The sequence below is a fragment of the Mytilus galloprovincialis genome, chromosome 5 (genome assembly GCF_965363235.1).
Source record: "Mytilus galloprovincialis chromosome 5, xbMytGall1.hap1.1, whole genome shotgun sequence".
Taxonomy (NCBI): Eukaryota; Metazoa; Mollusca; class Bivalvia; order Mytilida; family Mytilidae; genus Mytilus; species Mytilus galloprovincialis.
This window is the reverse complement of record NC_134842.1, coordinates 14,971,109-14,993,384: the sequence shown is the minus strand read 5'-3', so window position 1 is coordinate 14,993,384 and position 22,276 is coordinate 14,971,109. Positions and strand designations below refer to the sequence as shown.

The 22,276-nt window shown below is 32.1% G+C and overlaps 1 protein-coding gene across 2 annotated transcripts; it reads right to left on the bottom strand.

The window, feature by feature from the left end:
- Positions 1-517: 517 nt before the first annotated feature.
- On the bottom strand, positions 518-14,223 carry LOC143075234 (uncharacterized). Of its 2 annotated transcripts, none has more exons than XM_076250590.1 (6): positions 14,086-14,223; positions 5,363-5,454; positions 3,727-4,044; positions 3,348-3,463; positions 2,599-2,788; positions 518-1,011 (listed from the first exon to the last, which is right to left on the bottom strand). In XM_076250590.1, exons 2-6 carry the CDS (start codon positions 5,421-5,423, stop codon positions 779-781), a joined length of 918 nt encoding a protein of 305 aa, XP_076106705.1. In that variant the 5' UTR covers positions 5,424-5,454; positions 14,086-14,223; the 3' UTR covers positions 518-778. The 2 variants fall into 2 exon arrangements, with proteins under 2 accessions (XP_076106705.1, XP_076106706.1); XM_076250591.1 differs by lacking the exon at positions 14,086-14,223 and adding an exon at positions 10,382-10,427.
- Positions 14,224-22,276: the final 8,053 nt, after the last annotated feature.

The following is a 22,276-nucleotide window of genomic DNA, read 5'->3' as shown; positions in this document are numbered from 1 at the left end:
TATAATTTATTCATTTTGTCACATTAATATGCGTCATGAATATAAAAATTTGAGATGTTTTATGATTGTCTGTGAGATGGCTATACTCTATTTATCAACATGACGGACCATTTTTTCCAACAAAACTTTAAGTAACCGACAAATAATGCAATATTTCTATATATAATTTTATTTTTGTTATTTTATCTATAATCTTCATCAGTTCATTAGAACATTTAAAGGTTGATAATTGCATCCCCGGTATTTTGTTTTTTCATTGTCAAATTTGTTAAGATATATATTTCCAGAATTTAACGGGATGGATATTTTATATCCTGTCCTGAGATATTTCTATTTTATCTAGGCCGAGGTATTGATTTCATATATAATCCTCTTGAATCCCAAACCATTTGCTCCTCCATTTTGTTATATCGGCCCGTACTTTTAATGATAAATTTCAACGATAAATGATATTGTGTGTTCATTTTTGTCAATTATGTCATTACATTCATTCTTGAACATTATCAAAGATATATATTCATGATATTGTCAACTATAAATATGGTGCAGTCAACTTGGTACCATTCATGTTATAACACATCTGAGTATTATCTACAGCATGTCAAATATCATATGTTTATGTTACAAAGAACATTCTGTGTAATGTAAGCTGTTTATTTTGTTCCAAGATAAAGATTTTATTTTCATCATGAACTTCTGGATCATACGTTATAAAAAGTATAAATGAATACTTAATTTGAAATGTATAAAACGAAAAACATGAAAATTTCTTCTGTCCTCAAGATGACTGTTCTTGTGTTTCTTTCAAAAATGGTTCTTTGTTCGGTGGTATCTCGATAGTGATTTTTGGAAGATATCCAAGGTAGAGATTGAAGATGGACTTGATGTAGCCTTTTTGCTTAATTATTATGGATATCATTATAACAAAAACCAAAACTAAAATCATGAAAACAGCAATAACCAGTGTAATTAGTCCGTAATCGTTTAGGAAGCTTTTATCCCTGCGTGGAACTGAAAAATTAAAAGAATAATTTCACCAATGATTTCCCTTCTTCTACATTTTTACCCAAACAATGTGTTTCTTGATTTTTTTTAAAGCAATATTGTGTTCAGTGTATTATTATATAAATTTTATTGATTACGTTGAAATGTCACTATAGTTACCTATTGATAAAAAAAAAATACTGTTCAATCAATACATGTAAAGAAATAACGATCGAACAATTACACATTTTTTAGAAGTGATATTTGAAAAATATCAAAATGTACTTTCACATTTTTTATATATTTTAACTATTCAGTATCCGTTATATACTTATGACTTGTAGATACGATAAGACTTAAATTAAATTATCCAGTAAAATATCCATTCATATATCCTTTTTGATATCAAAGTACTCTTGAATTTTTCCATGACTGTCGTGATAATGGTTTGAAAAATAAGTGCCTCTACTTTTACGAAGATAGGTTAAACAGGATTTATTACTGCTTTTTGAAAAGATTGATGTTCAAGGCTCTTCCTCCGTGTTATGATTTGACTTCGCATTGTTATTTATTCGAGGGATACTGATCAGCTAAATGTCGTCCTATATAAACACATGTTTCTTCGGTTATAAGATTAATAATTGCCCATAGATTTATTGTTATAGTACTATGATAGCTTACTTATGATCTACTTCATCTATCCTACTATTTACATTAACTTTCGATGTGGTGAAACGGACACTAAAATCAGTCTATACACCTTTCCCATCACTTTTGTTCTATTTTTTCTTGTCTTTTATTGTCTTTTTCTTTGCTCACAAGTTTCTAACATCTCTTTTTATTTGTAGAAACGGCTTGAGATCAGAACATAGTGTCATATAACTATTTATAAGTCTCTTTATGGATAGGTAAAAATCTGACAGATCAATGTTTGAAAAGATTCTGCAGATATGATATGCCTTCGCTTGAAAAGCAGAGTGGGCCAATTATATTATATTTACCTAGGATCTTCTTATCCCAGGCAAAGATTACCTTAATCGTATTTGGTACATCTTTTTGAAATTTTTGATCCTCAATGCTCTTCAACTTTGTACTTGTTTGGCTTTATAAATAGTTTCATATGAGCGTCACTGATGAGTCTTATGTAGACAAAACGCGCGTCTGGCGTACTAAATTATAATCCTAGTACCTTTGATAACTTATTACAGCACTGGGTCGATGCCACTGCTGGTGGACGTTTCGTCCCCGAGGGTATCACCAACCCAGTAGTCAACACTTCGGTGTTGACATGAATATCAATAGTTTGGTCAATTTTATAAAATTGCCTGTTTACAAAACTTTGAATTTTTCGAGAAACTAAAGATTTTCGTATCCCATGCATATATTACCTTAGACGTATTTGGCACAAGTTTTTGGAATTTTGGATCCTCAATGCTTTTCAACTTTGTACTTGTTTGGCTTTATAAATATTTTGATATGAGCGTCACTGATGAGTCTTGTGTAGACGAAACGCACGTCTGGCGTACTTAATTATAATCCTGGTACCTTTGATAACTTTTTATACTGACAGAATAATAGTCTCAGATGGTACCAATACATTATAAACATACATACCTGCAGTGACTGGGCACGTGTTAAAATGTTTTCTCTGAACCTCGATATGTTTTGTTCCAATCTCACATGAAATCAACATTTCACCGGTACAGTCTTCTTTTCTTAATGTGTGTTTTAAACTAATGTCGACAGAATATAATTTCCCATTTGTCCTTTTTGACATATTTGCTTTATTTCCATATTTGATATCCTAGGGAAAAAATATAGACATTTAACCATCATTACTTCACATTGACTAGTATATCTGACTTACATATAAGTTAATCAGCAATGTCGTTCACATTATTTGATTTTATTAGTTTTTTATGTCCCGTTGGTATTTTCCGTCCCTTTTTAATAAGGATCAGTTTTCTTGGTCAAAAGAACGTGATAAAACAGTTGTGTTAGCTTACAAATTATATTAGATAATTTGAAGGAAGCATTTGTCTTATTAAAGTTCATTACAAGACCGATTCCACAAACCATTTTTATTCTTTATTTTTTTTTTCTTTAATGCTTTGGTTCTTATATGGTTAACTATGTTTGGGGGAATGCATTTTTAAAATGTAGCGCTATCAATTCTTGTGTGCTCAAATTAACCCCGAGCATTGGAAGATGTATTGAACTGTCGGTAAGGTTCCACCAAATTTACTCCCCCCCCCCCCCCCCCCACCACCAAAAAAAAATAATTGCCGCACTCTGATGTGACGTTGATACAACTTTGAATATTTCAAAATGGATATATTTGAAAACTGTAAGTATCAATGTACCTGAAACATGATTTCACATTCTGGTGTTGGCCATACTTTATCAATGTGAACATCAACACTGAAATGTCCATACTGTAAATTTGAAGTTACAGTAGTCGTTTCTTTTGGTGGTATATCTATTTTAAAAAAAAATTACACTGTTAACAGGGAAACAACATCAATTAATCTAGAAATGTGCCAATCTGACATGTGCAAATTTAACCTTCTTAATTAATCAAACTGAAAATGTTAAAGAGACAACACACAACTCAAAGCAAACAATGCATTAAAAGATGAAATAAAAATTACATAAATTTTGTTAAAATTTTGAAATGACATTGGTGAATTACATTTTAAGAGCGAATAAAAGCTTAGATATAAATATTGTAATACAATTTACATTCATAGTCTTCCTCGTTGAGCTGAAGTGTTTTTCGTGTTTCGTCTACACCAACGATACATTTATATACACAGCCGACATCAGCCTCTGAAAAGTTTTTTATAATAAGGATGTACTCATATCTGTCCTTTCCGATGACTTCATAATATTTTGACAGGTCTGCAGATATTGCATTCTTACATAATACTTTATTTAAAGGTCCACCTGACCAGCTTCTACTAGGGTGTTGATCTAGTGGTATTTCAGTGTCATTGGCAGCGCAAGCAAGTCGCACATTTTCTCCAAAGACCACAGGTTTTGTTAATAGTTTCAAGTCAGCTGTAATTATAATAGTAAATTAATATAAAAGTGACACACATAATACGAAGTCTCAATTTTTACAGATCTGTCGATATACATAGTGTGTGGGAGAGAGCAAAATTTGAAGTGTTCATAATGATAAGACTACAGGTGTTATAAACACTTCGATATACTAAGTTATCATGAGCTTCACGAGTAATGATTTTGTTCGAATATAGACTTTTAGCATTTCTCCAGATTACATTTGTTAACTCTTTTGTCCTTCCTTACAATAATAAATTGCTAGCTATAAATAGTTATCTTCAAATGTAAGTAGATAAAAAGATAAGCTAATATATTAACTTTACCGTAAGAGTAAATATGTAGCTCGGAATTGCTTGTTTTATTATAGCCTTGATCTTGAATGAGTATTTAGTTTGCATACAGAAAAAATGTTTGGAGAATACAATTGCGCGAAAGTTATTACAAGGTTTCATATTAGATTTACATAACAAACTGTTAAGTTTTTTAAGCCGTTACTTTAAAATGTAATACTAAAATTACTCAAATTATTGGTAATCATGTTAAAAACTTCAACCAAATGTTTTAATTTTTGTGATTGCTTAAATTGTTTTCTCAAAAGTGATATATAAATAAGAATGAAAAGAGAAAAACACCAGTCGATTTAATTATTTAAATGTACTTTATTAATATATATATTTTCTTAAAAGTAAATTCAAACTGTGTCACTAAGAAAAAACAAACAAAAGAAGTGCGGAAATGTTAAGCAGCTAACTTTAGAAATAATTTAATAGTCAAACAAAAAAGTAAAATGCATTGTACTTACTGTCAAGAAAAACTTTTTTCAAGAAATAGAAAGAAATTATAAGAATTTTGTTTAAATTGATTAATTGAAAAATACTTTTGTTCATGATAATTCATTCCATGTATCCTTTTGAAAGGGTTAAGTGAACGTCCCCTTCAGGAGACAAACTTATGAATACTGACAGTGATTATAAATAACAAATCTAGATATCATTATTTTATAGAAAACCATATTCACCACTCACAAGTATGATAGATACAATTAACATTTTATTTTTTTATGTCATAAAATAAATTACTTTATTCTCATCTTAACCTTATAGTGCACACGTCACCAAACAGTAAGCTAATAATGATGCGTATTTGACGGAGAACTACAGTTTACTTAAATTTTGTATCTGGAGCGAATTTTTTTATCCAAATCTATAACTTTCATAATACCATACTAGAATATCTGATATTTATTTTATGTGATTTGATTTTTAATATGTTTGCACTATCAAACACTAACATTAAAACTAAGTATACTTACTACATGCATATATATGCCACGAAAGGAACTGAAACATAACATACTTCAGAGCAGAAACCATTTTGTTTGTCTTTTGCTTCGACTAAAACTATCTGAAAAGGATCATTTACTGTCATACAATATATTCATAATTATTTTTCCTATTATATATGTTAATTAATAAATAAGGCAACGAACACACTGTGTTGTTTTTATACTACTATGGTAATGGTTTGTGATCATGTGAAAACTTTAAAACTGCAACGCAATACCTAATTATCAGACCTTTCAATTGCTGTTCAATGTAAGGCTTAAATTCTAAAAGAGCGCATTGGCTACACAAAATAAAAAAATCAAGTACTGTAGTAGCACCAGTTCATGACCACTGGGGTATTAACAGGATCAGGAATTAGTGTAATGACACTGTCTGGTTTATATAATACGTTTATTTAATTCTCCATTGATAAGTTAGGAATTGAGAATGGAAATGTGGAATGTGTCAAAGAGACAACAACCCGACCAAATAAAAAACAACAGCAGAGGGTCACCAACAGGTCTTCAATGTAGCGAGAAATTCCCGCACCCGGAGGCGTCCTTCAGCTGGCCTCTAAACAAATATATACTAGTCCAGTGATAATGAACGCCATACTAATTTCCGAATTGTACACAAGAAACTAAAATTAAAATAATACAAGACTAGCAAAGGCCAGAGGCTCCTGACTTGGGACAGGCGCAAAAATGCGGCGGGGTTAAACATGTTTGTGAGATCTCAACCCTCCCCCTATACCTCTAACCAATGTAGTAAAGTACACGCATAACAATACGCACATTAAAATTCAGTTAAAGAGAAATCCGAGTCTGATGTCAAAAGATGTAACCAAAGAAAATAAACAAAATGACAATAATACATAAATAACAACAGACTACTAGCAGTTAACTGACATGCCAGCTCAAGACTTCAATTAAACTGACTGAAAGATTATGATTTCATCATATGAACATCAGGCACAATCTTTCCCGTTAGGGGTTTAGTATCATACCATCATAACATATATGAGAAGAACATAACCCGTGTCATGCCAACAACTGTTTTTAGAATAAATGTGTTTAGTTCCGATGCAAAGACCTTATCAGTGACTCAATATTAACGCCAAAATATGCAATCTTTAATGACTTGACAACAGTATCGTAATTATATCCCTTCTTAATAAGTCTATTCAAAGGTTTTGTAAGTTTCTGAGGTGAATACTGACACCGTTGTGCTTTATAAAGAATATTACCATAAAAAATTGGATGTGAAATACCTGAACGTATTAGAAGTCTGCATGTTGAGCTATATTTACGAATGATGTCTTTATACCGATGATAAAATTTAGTAAATGTTTTGACTAGTTTGTGATATCGAAAACCCTGGTGTAATAATTTTTCAGTAATACATAAATTTCTCTCGTTAAAATCTAAAACATTGTTACATACACGAGCGAATCGTACAAGTTGAGATATATAAACACCCTAAGATGGTGACAAGGGAACGTCACCATCTAAAAACGTATAATTAACGATAGGAAATGAAAAATCATCCCTTTTATCATAAATTTTAGTATTCAGCTTTCCATTAGTGATATAGATATCAAGATCGAGAAAAGGGCACTGGTCATTGTTAGTATTAGCTTTATTTAAAGTAAGTTCAACAGGATAAATTTCATTAATATACATACTGAAGTCGTCATTATTGAGAGCCAAAATATCATCCAAATATCTAAAAGTATTATTAAATTTGTTTATCAGATGTTGTTTCGATGGGTCTTTGCTTATTTTTGTCATAAATTGTAACTCATAACAATACAAAAACAGGTCCGCAATAAGTGGTGCACAGTTAGTCCCCATTGGAATTCCGATAATCTGACGATATACGGAATCCCCAAAGCGAACAAAAATGTTATCTAGTAAAAATTCAAGGGCATATATAGTATCAAAGCATGTCCAATTTACATAGTTTTTTTGTTTATTGCTACTAAAAAATGACCTAAACGAGTTTGAACATATATATTCACATTCTGATTTTTTGAATGCCCATTTAATTAGGTGTGTGAATTTTTTCTTAATGAGAATGTGAGGCAATGTGGTATACAGGGTAGAAAAATCAAAACTTTGAACAGATTCAAAATCACCAATATAAGTATGCAATTTATCAAGTACTTCCAACGAGTTCTTGACACTCCAAAAGTAATTTATTCCACTATTTTCGAAGGCCTTATTTGAACAATTTATTATCAGGTTTTTAATTGTACCAAGTGTGCTGGTAAGAAGAATAGACAATTTAGTAGTTGTACAATGGCTTGAAGACGAAATAAATCTATATTTGTAAGGGGTTTTGTGTTGTTTCGGAAGCCAATACATAGTTGGGACTTTCACTGTATTTGGCTCTGCTTGTAAAGCGATGGCTAAAAGTTTATGTTTGTTACAGATTTCGTTTTCTGAAAATGGAGTCAGTTGGAATGTTCAGAACCTCAATGTAAAATTTACGTCAAACAATAATAATATTATTAGCAGCTTTATCTGCCGGGACAAACACAAATTCCTTGGCTAGTTCTTTTAGTTTATGTTTGATACGAGAAATATGTTTATTGTGGTTATTGTTTATAGTAAAATGTTCTTTAAAATGTTGAATACGTATATCAACTATCTTCATTACTGAATTAAAAAAAGAGTCCAAAGATTTTTTGTCAGCTTTTTCCCGTTTTATCCCGTTTTATCCATTTCATACAGTAAGTATGGAGTGAGTCGTGGATGATATTATGACATTCATTCCAATTAATAATTGACGGGGGACGATATTTAGGTCCTTTACTGAGGAATGATTTTAACTCTCGGTCTTGAACGATGTTAAGATCTCCTGTTATAACATGGGAAATGGGTAATGGGTCCATAAATATATTCGAAATTACTGCAATTACATGAAGTAGGTGTATTTTCACTGATATTAACATCTTTACACAATTGACTATAATTAAACACAAATTTCCGGGTAGATTTCTTGTAAATATAACAAATGAGAGGTAGCTCAGTATTGTCAAAATATCCAGGAATTTGTTCTTTAACAGAATGGTCGTTAAATATACCGGCAATATTTACAAAATCAAAGCCTTTATTGACATACTTAATTTTAATAAAATGTTTTTTATGATCTTCAGGGCGATCAATTTTGGGAAATAATTTAGAATAACAATATGCCATAATAATTTGAACAATTTCATACTTAGGACTGCTATATGAAATTGTGTTGCAATCCTCCAAAATTTTATTTAACTTATTAACCGGTAACGAACAGAGTTTTGTTAACAGATAATGTCTGCCGTTGTTTTTTGAAATAGAAATTAGGTCCGAAATATTGGTATGATTGGCCCGAAATTTTCTTTGATTGCGATTTGTTCTACGACCGTGAGAACGTTTTTTACGAACAGTTTTAGAAACTATATCCAAAATGTTAACGGAATTGGTTCTAGATATATTACCAATTCCCATGATATTATCATTTAGACCGAGAGGGTAAACTGTCTGTAATTTTTTAATCCAATTTAATTCAATTATTTTCCGTGATCGTACAAACTTAGAATGCGATTCACCAGGCTGCTTATTTACTACTTCTAAAGGTTGAACTGCTAAATATTTAAAAGGATGGTTGTGCTTCTTAAGGTGTTGGTAAATGATACTTTTGAATTTATTGGGTCTTTTAAAACGATACAGATGTTCTTGAGTGCGTTTAGATAAATATCGGCCAGTTTCTCCTACGTACTGAATACCACACCCCGGTTTGTTTCATGTGAGTAAATAAATAATACTGTTTGTTTTTCAAGTTATATCAGTTTCAAAATTTAAAGAAAATGTGCGACCATTAAACGTGGACCTTACCGTATTGTTGGTGGAAAGACGGGGACATGTAAGTCATTTTTTGGCATGACACTTATCGATAGAAGGGTAACCACGATTTTTATTGTTAAAAATGGTTAGTTTAAGAATAGTTTGGTTATTCTTAATGTGTATATTAAAACAAAAGATGTGAAATCATTACAAATGAGACAAATCTTCACAAGATAGCTCTTACTATTTTGGTTTGTTAATTTCTGATGAGGGTACATCCCATTAAAGCGCTTCGAACGAAACTTATTTATGAATAATTGTCATTGTATACCTTCAAAACTTATACTCAATTTGTATGTTGTCAATAAGATAAATGTTATCCACGTGATATTTATTGAACGTTTTTGAATTAACCCGTGGTCCGTGGTGTTGTGAAATGGTTAGAGTAAATAAACACCTCTCACATTATTGAAATCCAATGTTTGCAGTACCAAATTATTGAAACGTGTTTCAATTTCTACAATTTTTCTAAAGTCATTAGCTGTCAGTAGCACGTTACATATGCAGTTATACCAATTTAATGATGATTCACAGAAAATGTGTATAATCCACACTCCGCCATCTATAATAATCTTTAAAAGAGGGGCGAAAGGTACAAGAAAGACAGTCAAACTCATAAATCGAAAATAAACTGACGACGCCATGGCTATGAATGTAAAATACAAACAGACATACGGAGGTCCACATGACACTGTTGTAAATTCACTTGATAGTCCGCGAAAGCATTACCGAGTTTGTATAAACGGCCCAGTATCTCAGGACATCTGTACTTGCATAAAAGTACATATCTACATTTTATATTGTCTTAGATATGATGTTAAACACTTGTCAAATCATTTAAAACTTAGTTATAAGGTTCTCTGTGCAGAACTGAGATTGTTTGACCGTGTTTACTTTTAACTTTGTTCTTTTTATGTAATAAGTGCGCGCAACGTTGCTATATGATTTGGATTTTCGAATATTTGGCATTACCCATCGCATAAATGAAATTGTTAGTCCAGATACCCGTCGTTTGCTATACAATTTGTACCGCTTCATGATGTAACATATTTTGTATGTTGTACGAATATTAATTTGTACACTAGTTTTAAACTGAAATTAATACTGTTTATCTCTTACCTTCTACGTTTTGTTCTAACTTTTGGTGCCATAAGTCATATGACAATTGCTTGGGATTTTGGAAATTTTTGGTCTATATATAATAACGAAACTAACTAAATTCTATGTATCTATTATTAATGCGAAAAATTATCCCCTTAGTAAACATATTAATGACTTCATGTCAAAGCAAATTAAATGGAACGTGTCGAAAAAATATTTTATTGTATTCAATAAACATTTTACTGAAATTTGATGCATAATAAATATTTACAGTAGTTGCATAGTTATATAAGCAACAAAGCATTGTATTCAGCTATAGAGATTTGATTGTATCTATATATTTCATATTAAATATTTAAATGACCATTTCTATCAAAAAAGATCTTAATAGTGTTAATGCCCTAAAAAGTCATGATTTTTACAAACCATATTTATAATAGAGAACATATTTACAGTTTCGAACTTATTGTGGTAATTGAGACAGTTGATACTAATTAAAAACAAAACAATCTACATGTGTCGATGAAAATACTACATCTTAAATGTAGCAACAAGGTATTGAAAATTGGGAAACATCTGTCCTACGTTCAAGACACATATAATGTTAAATTTTGAGTTAATTTTTGTGTTATAATCATATATCATTAACTCTTTGCATAAAAAGTGAATTGAGTATTGCCAATTAAATTTAAAACCAAAATGTACAATTTGTCGACACTTACTCAGGTTGGAAATTGTGAACAATCATAGGTTTGTATTATGAACTTTTAACAAACGTTGAAGAACAGCACTTGACGTTATTCAATTGGATATTCAAATTTTAAAAAATTCCTTAAAACAGCTTTATGGTATTTGCTTGGTTAAATCTCTTTCCTACTTATTATCATCATTCATTTTTTACAGCCATCAAGAACGGATTTAATAGTACATGTAACCATGAAAAGGCTACATGTTGTGAATCTAATGTGAATAAACTTAAAACCAATAAATAGTTTACAATAAATACATGTTAAATCCCCTTGTCTGTACTATGATGAACACATTTGATGTGTGTACAGTTAGCACATATATTGCTGATTCTAAAGATAGAGGCAGATTGGACGTTAAAGTCCAACTATATATGTTGTTATTCAAGGATACAACTATCTTTGTAAGGGACAAAACATTCTGACTACTGTAAAAAGTTATTTAAATTAGGGTGCCTTTCAGCTTTTTCTAAAATGTTCATCGGAATCAAGACCCTGTTTTTGAAAAATACTCCGTATAGACTTCAAAAATATGGTCTTGAAGTATAGATTCTAGGTACTGACGTTGTGTATCAATTTAAAAAAACGTGTTATAGCATTCTTTTGTTTGAGGTTGTTAAATTTTAGTTTTACTATTAAGTCTATTTCATATAAATACCCATTTGACTTAAACATCCCTTCCTTGTTTTATTGGTAATAGTTTTATATTATAGTCATTCGTTTTGTTAATGTGCTTTGTCTTTATGCCTTTTTGTGTTGTCTTTGTTGACTATTCTTTTGGTTGATTAAGATTATAACACAGTGCACTCCTATTTAAAATGACATTTTTACCTATTATCTGTTTGTTTTGTTCACACGTCGTAGTAAATACAATGGAATTTTTATGCGACTATCATACAAGTTAGAGGTTTAGCTAGCTACATATTCCTGACTTGGTATAGACATTTTCTTATGTAAAAAAACGGTGGAAAAACCTAATTTATACAGAGGTGAATATTGAGAAATCTTAACACATCAAATCCGAGAACAAACTCAAGTGATTTGTAAGGGTTAGAAGTGAGATCTTTATTGTTTCTGCTGTTAAAATACGTTTTCCGGTCATTTCCGGAAGTAAAACATTAAGAGCGGACAAGTAAATGTATAACCCTTATAAATCACAAAAACTAACCATCGTAAATAGCAATGAAAGGACTCTATCACATAACATACGATTGACATGAAAGATACATGTAGAAACATCTTAAACAGCAAAAAATAAGACAGCATAATATAACACCCCTAAAAAAACTTATATATAAATTGTTCTTAAATCGTATTATTCCACCACTGTTCTCCGTTAGCGGAGGTTAGGCGCCTTCAAACTAGTTAAACCCTCCACATTATGTATGTGCCTGTCCCAAGTCAGGAATCTGTAATTCAGTTGTTGTTATCTGTTGCTATATCATGTTTGTTTTTCGTTCATTATTCTGTACATTAATCAGCCCGTTTGATTTCTCGTTTGAATTGTTTAACATTTATCATTTCGAACCTTTGCAAGCTGACTTTGCGGAATTGGTTTTGTTGAAGGACCTACGGTGAGCTATTAATACTTGTAAACTTCTATGTCATGTGGTCTCTATAGAGAATTGTATCATTGGCAATCATACCAAATTGCTTTTTTTTCTTAAGACAAAATTATCGATTCAGGTTATACATCTCCGAGTTTTTAGTGCTTGCATTTCATTTAATGAATGTTTTAAAGAAAGTTTATAAACCAAGAAATATAACGGGTATAGTTGAAGTTATCTTTTTAAATGCTTAACTGGCACAATAATGCTTCGGTTGACATTTCATAATAATGTTGTTGGTAATGACCACTGACATATTATACTTGTTTAGATCAAAAACCACTTCCTACTTGACTACAACATTGTATGTGCTTTATCACAGAAGAGCTGGATATAAATAGTATGATGGTTGCAACAACAAGAAGAGAAGGACATGATTTCCCTGCCACAACACTCCTATTTTGGGAAGGCTACGTTGCATAATATGTAATGTGTTTTAACTGAAGGTAACGATGATGTTACACTTACAATCCCCTTCCCTTTCATGAACGTGACCTACCGAATTAGACTATTTACCGGATTTGTTATAACATTAGCAACACGACGGGTGCCACATGTGGAACAGGATCTGCTTACCCTTCCGGATCACTTGAGATCACTCCTACATTTTTGGTAGGGTTCGTGTCGCTTATTCTTAAATTTTCTATGCTGTGTCATGTGTATTATTGTTTGTCTGTTTGTCTTTTTCATTTTTAGCCAAGGCATTGTCAGTTTATTTTCGATTTATGAGTTTAACTGTCCTTAAGGTATCTTTCGTCCCTCTTTTACAGTGAATATTTATTTCATTATTATTTTATTAATACTTTTTGTTTGAATGACCAACCACCAAATTGGCAATTACCTATATGTATTTCTGTGAGGATTTTACATTTTTCATTTCTTAGGTTCTAAGACGTAATCATGGTAATAATTTTATTTGTTTAAAATTTTGTAACATTTGTAGTATTAACTTAATCGATATTTTCTTTATGTATTATATCATTAACACGGCTTGAAAACATGATAGATGTGCGTTTCCATATACATGATATAACCTATTTTTAGAAAGCTATTTTTAGATATGATAAATAATTATTTCCCTTTTTAACATATATACCCATTTAAAAATAATTCAAAACATTATATATGAGAAAGAAACATCATTCAGTAATTGTTTATCAAAACTTAATTACATTGCATTTCAGGGGCAGACATATAATTTACGATATTTAATTCTTAAAGCTTACAATAAGTCAATTTTCAGTATGAATCTTTGTTTACTTTTAGAATCAAATATCCAAAATAAATATAAAAACCGCATCCTTGTTTATAGTTTTTAGATTTGGAGTAATTCAAACATGTTTTCTGTCTAAGACATATAGTCACTTACCTTGAAATATTTAATAATACTGCAAATATTACAAACTTATGAATACGATAGAAAGTGTTTCAGGTTTATCATGTTTATCTTCAGTTTTCGTCTGACCATGAAATATATATTTATATGTATTAAGTTATAGTTGATTGAATTTCAATCACATTTGTAAAGAAGTGTATAATATAGGTAAAATATACTTTAAATTTCGTCAGTGTTATTATGTATGTTAAATATTCTATTGTATTTGTGCAATGCATAACTGGAAAACCCATGTAGTTTTTTAAGCAATGTTTTCGAAAAGTTTAAATCCAAAGATAAAGAGAAACACTTTGTTTACATAAAAAAATGTGTTTTTGTCAGTGTACATAGATTTAAGAAGATGTAGTATGATACAAATGAGACAACCCAACATTCTAATACAATTTATAAGTTAACCATAATAGGTCAAAGTACGGTCCTTGACTCACATCGAAAAGTACATTATATACTTTGAAACGCAAAAGTAAAATAAATTTGATACTGAAGTGATGTGGTAAATTTGTTAATCAGACAACTATCCAATTGGGTCAATGCAAATGACTTCAATTTAAAGCTAGTTACACCTTGTAAAAAAATAGACAATCAAATGACAATCAAATGCTAATTTCTTCGATTGAAATCTAGTTAGAGGCAATAACCTCTAAACAAAAGCATGATGTCCAAGAGTAAAACTTAGTGTAGCTTAGTACTGAGGAGATGTGGTATAATTATTACTCAGACAACTATCCAATGGGTCAATGCAAATATATAACTTCGATTTAAAGCTAGTTTAAAGCCAATAACATCACTAAAGATATCTCTACCAAAACTAGAATCGTCAGATAGTTATAGTTTTAAGATGAACACACACTCATTAGGTATTTAAAATCAGTTCACTGGAAAATACTAAGACCTTGTTGGTAAATGTTCCGTATTAACTGCACAAATCATACACTGTGGTCTAGAAATAAACACTGACGAGTAGGAACTGACGATTTTAATCATCTTAATTACGTTTTATGATGTTCTTTTTTTTGTCTGTAAATTTCTGTTTTTATTGTTTAGTTTATTTTGGATGGTTTCCATTTGATGGGGCTTGCTACTTATCGATCTCGTAATTGTGCTATGTTAATTGTGTGTATTATTGTCTTTCGTTTGTGTTAATGTGCATTGTCTATATACCATTTTGTTTTTCTTTGTTGATATATTTACTTGTTTTATAGTAATTGAGATTATAACACAATGTTGACTTCTGTACTCCTATTTTGACTTTTTAGCTAGGATATATTTTTGTTTTTGTTTACACATTGTTGTCAATATAATGATGTTTTTTTTTGCGACTGTCATACGAGTGAGAGGTTCAGCTAGAATAAAATCAGGTTTAAGCCACGATTTTCTACATTAGAAAATGCCTGTATTAAGTCAGAAATATGACGGCTGTTATCTATTATTGTAATGTGTTTCAGGGTTAGAGTTAGGGTTAGGGTTGATTTTTCCTTTTAATAAGGGACTTCTTGTTTTGAATAATCCGCGGAGTGCGATATTTTTCTTATTTTGCAACGTGATTTTTCAACAGCCACAGTAGACTCAGAATTGCAGCAGCGATTGTTGTTTTTTTTTTTTATTTTTTTTTTTTGTCGTCTGAAAGTAATGAATCATTGGATAGAAAATTTGTCTAGGAAATTTATATCTTAAATCAATAAATAAACTCATTTGCATTCAGATATCGCAGATCAAATTTATTCGTTTATAGTGTATTAATGTACGTTTTGTGATTGAGTTAAGCCTGCCAATTAATATTTTACCGTGTGTTTTTCTATGTTGTGATGTCATGCTATTGCTTCAGAAAAAAGGGAGAAGGTTTGGATCCATTAAAACGTTTAATCCCGCTGCAAATGTTTTCACCTGTCCTAAGTCAGGAATCTGATGTACAGTAGCTGTCGTTTGTTCATGTAATTTATACGTGTTTCTCGTTTCTCGTTGTTTAATTTATATAGATTAGACCGTTGGTTTTCCCGTTTGAATGGTTTTACACTAGTAATGTTGGGGCCCTTTATAGCTTGTTGTTCGGTGTGAGCCAAGGCTCCGCGTTGAAGGCCGTACATTGACCTATAATGGTTTACTTTTTTAAAATTGTTATTTGGACGGAGAGTTGTCTCATTGGCACTCACACCACATCTTCCTATATCTATCATCATAGATACCAAGATTAAATTTTGTATTTAAGTAAACATAAAAATCATATTTTTCAGGTAAACATGTTCCGGACCATATGAGTATTTGGACCATACGCGTATGGTCATGACCATATACGTATACTCATATGGTCCGACCATACGCGTATGGTCCGACCGTACGGTCGGACCATATGAGTATATACTCGTTTGGTTACTAACGGGCCGGACCATATGAGTTTTTGACCATATAGGTATTTTTCAAATATGCATTTGAAACTTTTCAATAATACAATAAACTTTATCTTAAAAAAACAATGACATTTACACAGAAACGTATTATTTTTATAATTCAAAGGCTACATAAAAATTGAATATAGATGCCACAGTCAGTTGACCAGTTTCATCGCTAATTGTTTTCTTGCATGAATGTCTAAGTCGACATTTACTTCCACATGGTACCATAGCTTTTCTGAATTTGCACGTCTTGGCTTTGTACGATCCTTTTCAGTTACACCTTTGAAAGTTAGCCTTCTTTGCAGCTGCGTGCAGCGATACCGAGGTCTCGAGCTATTCCGATGTGTCTACGGTGTGTTTAAGAATTTATAGATCTCAAATATCGTAACATTACTGCAGTACACTAATTCACAGGACAACTTTTATAAAGTACGGTCCGTGCTTATGAAGTCATCAACTTTCCCAATAAACATGGTATATAAAATAATCAGACGCTCTGTCAACCACGATATACGTAAAGTAAAAAAAAATCCTTTTACAAAATATGCATTTGATTATGACATCTTTTTATTGCACTTACAAATAGTGAGTAAAATTTACTGTGTGAAACGTCTGATTTTTGTTAAGATTATCTTTTTTATTATTAAAATATAATAAATTGACCTTTTAAACGACGTGGCAACTAGAAGGGTCATACCTTATGAAGAGTTTTAACGTACTTAAAGTAAACATGTAAATTACCCCGACCATATGAGTATATACCCATATGGTCATGACCATACGCGTATGGTCCAAATACTCATATGGTCCGGAACATACATATTAAGTTTATCTTGAAATTAAACATTATCGGCTTATTTACACAAGAGCTTTAACAAACATATCATAATCTTAATATGAACAACAACCATACTACAGAAGAATAATTTTAAGTGTCCGCTATCTGCTTTTAATTAAAACATGATAGTGTATGCTTGTGTTTCCTTCAGCATTGGTGCAAGGTTTTTTGGTATAAAGAGTTAAAGTGCCTGCTTTCTGTTGTTAATTTGAAAATGAATTTTATAAACTTTCGTTTCCTTCATGATGATCATTATTTTGTATACTATATCCTGCTCATTGTATGTGTTCAGCATCGCAAAAAGTCGATGCAGCTTAAATAAAGGATCATCGTGAGTAGAATAAAAAAAGGCGCGTAAATCGTTCATCAATTTCGGTGTACAGACGATGTCCTCCAATGAAATGATTGTTATTAAACTGTAAATCACCCTGAGGCCCAATAATAACGAAAAGCAAGACTGAGTGGCTATGAAAGACCTGATATGACTGAATGTTAAACAATAAAATAAAACTAGAGGCTCTCAAGAGCCTGTATCGCTCACCTGATTCTACTTGGGTTTTTGAAATCATATAAAAAAATATAAAATTTGGCTAAAAGTAACAACACTTGGCCAGCACCTCATAATAAAGGAACATTCATGCTATGTTTGATTTCATTCAATTCAGTGGTTCTTTAGAAGAAGACTTTTGTATGCATTTCCGATAGGAAAAACTGTTAAACTAAGTCCCCCCACTGGCGACCATCTTGGATGTTGCAATGACAACAAAGTAACAACACTTGGTCAGCATCTCATTTGGACCATTCATGCTATGTTTGGTTTTATTCCACTCAGTGGTTCACTAAAAGAAGACATTTGTATGTATTTCCCGTTGGGTCCTATGTTAAACTAAGTCCCCTGCTGGCGGTCATCTTGGATGATGAATTGGCTACAAAGTAACAACACTTCTTTAGAAAAAGACTTTTGTATGCATTTCCCATAGGAAAAACTGTTAAACTAAGTCCCCCTACTGGCGGCCATCTTGGATGTTGCAATGACAACAAAGTAACAACACTTGGTCAGCATCTCATTAGGACCATTCATGTTATGTTTGGTTTCATTCCATTCAGTGGTTCACTAAAAGAAGACATTTGTATGTATTTCCCGTCGAGTCCTATGTTAAACTAAGTCCCCCGCTGGCGGCCATCTTGGATGATGAATTGGCTACAAAGTAACAACACTTCTTTAGAAGAATTTTATATGCATTTCCCATAGGAAAAACTGTTAAACTAAGTCCCCCCACTGGCGTCCATCTTGGATGTTGCAATGACAACAAAGTAACAACACTTGGTAAGCATCTCATTAGGACCATTCATGCTATGTTTGGTTTCATTCCATTCAGTGGTTCACTAAAAGAAGACATTTGTATGTATTTCCCGTCGGGTCCTGTGTTAAACTAAGTCCCCCGCTGGAGGCCATCTTGGATGATGAATTGGCTACAAAGTAACAACACTTGGTCAGCACTTCATAAGGAACATTCATGCTATGTTTTGTTTTATTCCATTCAGTTGTTCTCTAAAAGAAGATTTTTGTATATATTTCCCATAGGGTCCTTTGTTAAACTAAGTCCCACGCTGACGGCCATCTTGGATGATGAATCGGCTACAAAGTAACAATACTTGGTCAGCACCTCATAAGGAACATTCATGTTATGTTATGTTTTGTTTTATTCCATTCAGTGGTTCTCTAAAAGAAGTCATTTGTATGCATTTCCCATAGGGTCCTATGTTAAACTAAGTCCCCCTGCTGGCGGTCATCTTGTATAATGGATCGGCTACAAAGTAACAACACTTGGTCAGAACCTCATAAGGAACATTCATCCATGTTTGGTTTCATTCCATTAAGTGGTTCTCTAAAAGAAGTCATTGGTATGCATTTCCCATAGGGTCCTATGTTAAACTAAGTCCCCCGCTTGCGGCCATCTTGGATGATGGATCGGCAACAAAGTAACAACACTTGGTCAGCACCTCATAAGGAACATTCATGCCATGTTTGGTGTCATTCCATTCAGTGGTTCTCTAAAAGAAGTCATTTGTATGCATTTCCCATAGGGTCCTATGTAAAACTAAGTCCCCGCTGGCGGCCATCTTGGATGATGGATCAGCTGCAAAGTTACAACACTCGGTCAGCACCTCATAAGGCATATTCATGCCATGTTTGGTTTCATTCCATTCAGTGGTTCTCTAGAAGAAGTTCAAAATGTAAAAAGTTAACGACGACGACGGACGACGACGACGGACGACGGACGCCAAGTGATGAGAAAAGCTCACTTGGCCCTTCGGTCCAGGTGAGCTAAAAAAGGCCTGATATCATTTCCAAAACAACCTATGTAGTCAACTGTGAAGTCTTGCCTGTCAACAATCGTCTTCTTGTTTTCCTTTGACCATACTGTTATATAAAAAGATGTGGTATGCTTGCCAATGATACAACTGCCAACAATAGACCAAATGACACTGGAATCAGCAACTGTAGGTCAACCATGAGCAAACCTCATACCACATAGTCAGATATGTATGGCCCCGAAATGACTAATGTAAAAAAAATCCAAACGAGAAAACTAATGGCCATAGTTATGTCATTGACGAATAGTTTTTTCTTGGTCCTTTAGTACAATCATTTTGTTACTATATTTACATAGGAAAATGTGGTATGAGTGCCAATGAGACAACTCTCCATCCAAATAATAATTTATAAAAGTTAACCATTATAGGTCAAGGTACGGCCTGCAACACGGAGCCATGGCTCACACCGAACAGCAAGTTATAAAGGGCCCCCAAAGTTATTAGTGTAAAACCATTTAAACGGGAAAACCAACGGTCTAATCTATATAAAAACGAGACTTTCTTATTGTATAATGTTTTTTCTATATAAAAGCTTTCCTTTGTTTTACTAAACGGTTGATAAAAAACTGTTTAAAACTGTTTTTATAAATAACTTAAAATTTGAATAGACGGAATCAATTTGACATTTGGTTTAAGTAGTCAGTTGTTTGGTGCCATGCTACGATATAAATGAATAAAGGCGATATGGAAGTAATTAATCTATTGTTGTCATTATAACAATTAAAAATTAAGTTTGAAAAGGATGTTTTCGATTTAGAATATTGTTTGAAATCAAAATTAGATCAGGAAACAACTTAACCGCATTTCAATAATAAAACATGATAAAAACCCATGTTAGGCCTATGTATAGGAATTTAAATCAGAAACCCATCAAAATACGGAAGTAACATACTTTCATTAACATACTAATATTTCTTAATTGCAATGTGATGCTATGTTTTTTTACGGTCAATAACCTTCTATTGTCACATATTTTGTGAGACTAGTTTATGATGAATGTATATTTTAATTCATATTTTTTGTTAAAACATAGGAACATAAATCCAGAAAATACATGCAGAAAAACGTAAAATAAAACATTACTCCTAGAAAAAAATCCGTAATCAAAAGGCAAAATAAAAAGCTCAAACACATCAAACGAATGGAAAACAGCTGTATTGTTTCTGACTTGGTACAAATCTTTATTTATGCAGAAAATGGTGGAATAAACCTGGTTTTATGACTACCTGAACCTCTTACTTCATGACAGTCGTATAAAATTTCATTATACTGACAACGATGTGTGACAAAAACAAAAAGACTTAACAGTTTAAAAGGTCCAAAATTGGGTTACAGCGGGCAACATTGTGAAATAACATATTTACCTTTCTACATTGGCTAGATGTATAGGGGGAGGGTTGAGATCTCATAAACATGCTTAACCCCGCCGCAATTTTGCGCCTGTCCCAAGTCAGGAGCCTCTGGCCTTTGTTAGACTTGTATGATTTTTAATTCTAGTTTCTTGTGTATAATTCGGAGTTTAGTATGACTTCCATTATCACTGTACTATTATACATATTTTTTAGGGGCTAGTTGAAGGACACCTACGGGTGCGGGAATTCTCGCTACATTGAAGACCCATTGGTGGCCTTCGGCTGTTGTCTGCTCTATGGTCGGGTTGCTGTCGCTTTGACACATTCCCCATTTCCTTTCTCAATTTCATTTAACGGATTAAATGTACTAATCAATTTATGGTGTACGTTTTCGAACAGAGCTGGCTTTCTACATTTGAAAATTTCAGCATCCTTGCATTCTGCATCTTTTCACGACGATCATGTGCTGAATACTTCTGTATTCAATATCTTATTTGCGTTTAATGTTAAACTTCTTCCATGTGAATTCACTGGAATAAGCAAGCTGCAGCACAATGTTATTTTTAATTCTTTATCTCACAATGCTCTTCACCGGCGTACCTTTTTAACCTTTTTCGAGAGTCACTGATGACTGGCGTACAACATTTTAATCCGGTTATCTTTAATGAGTTTATACATTACTTCTTAGGAATACTATCATAAAAGGATAACTACACAATTGTTTAAATATCCATTACATGTACAATGCATGTACAAATTAATGCAAAACTGTATATATTTTAAACATTGAGTACTGATGACAGCGAAAAAGTGCTTGAATTTCTCAATTTATACATTGCGTTTTCATTCACGTTTTGTAATTTGAATGTTGAACTTATCTTTTCTTCAGCAATTTCAAAATCTTGTGACAGTTTGATTTCCGTGTGATAGTTATTCTACTTTCCAGTTGAATAATCAGAAATAGTCTTGCCGTATTAGCATTAAAAGGACACTATCTGACATCACCATAACAAGTAATAAACCCAGCTACGCGTATTGACATCAGTGACTTCGTCTATAGAATATACAGTAACTGCTATTAATAAACAAAAATAAAGCTTCACAAAAATTCTTAAGCCCCGACCTCGGAAAAATTTTTGCCATCAAGAAATTCCATTTTAACAACTAATGACGGAAGATATCTGAAAGACATGCATACAAAATGT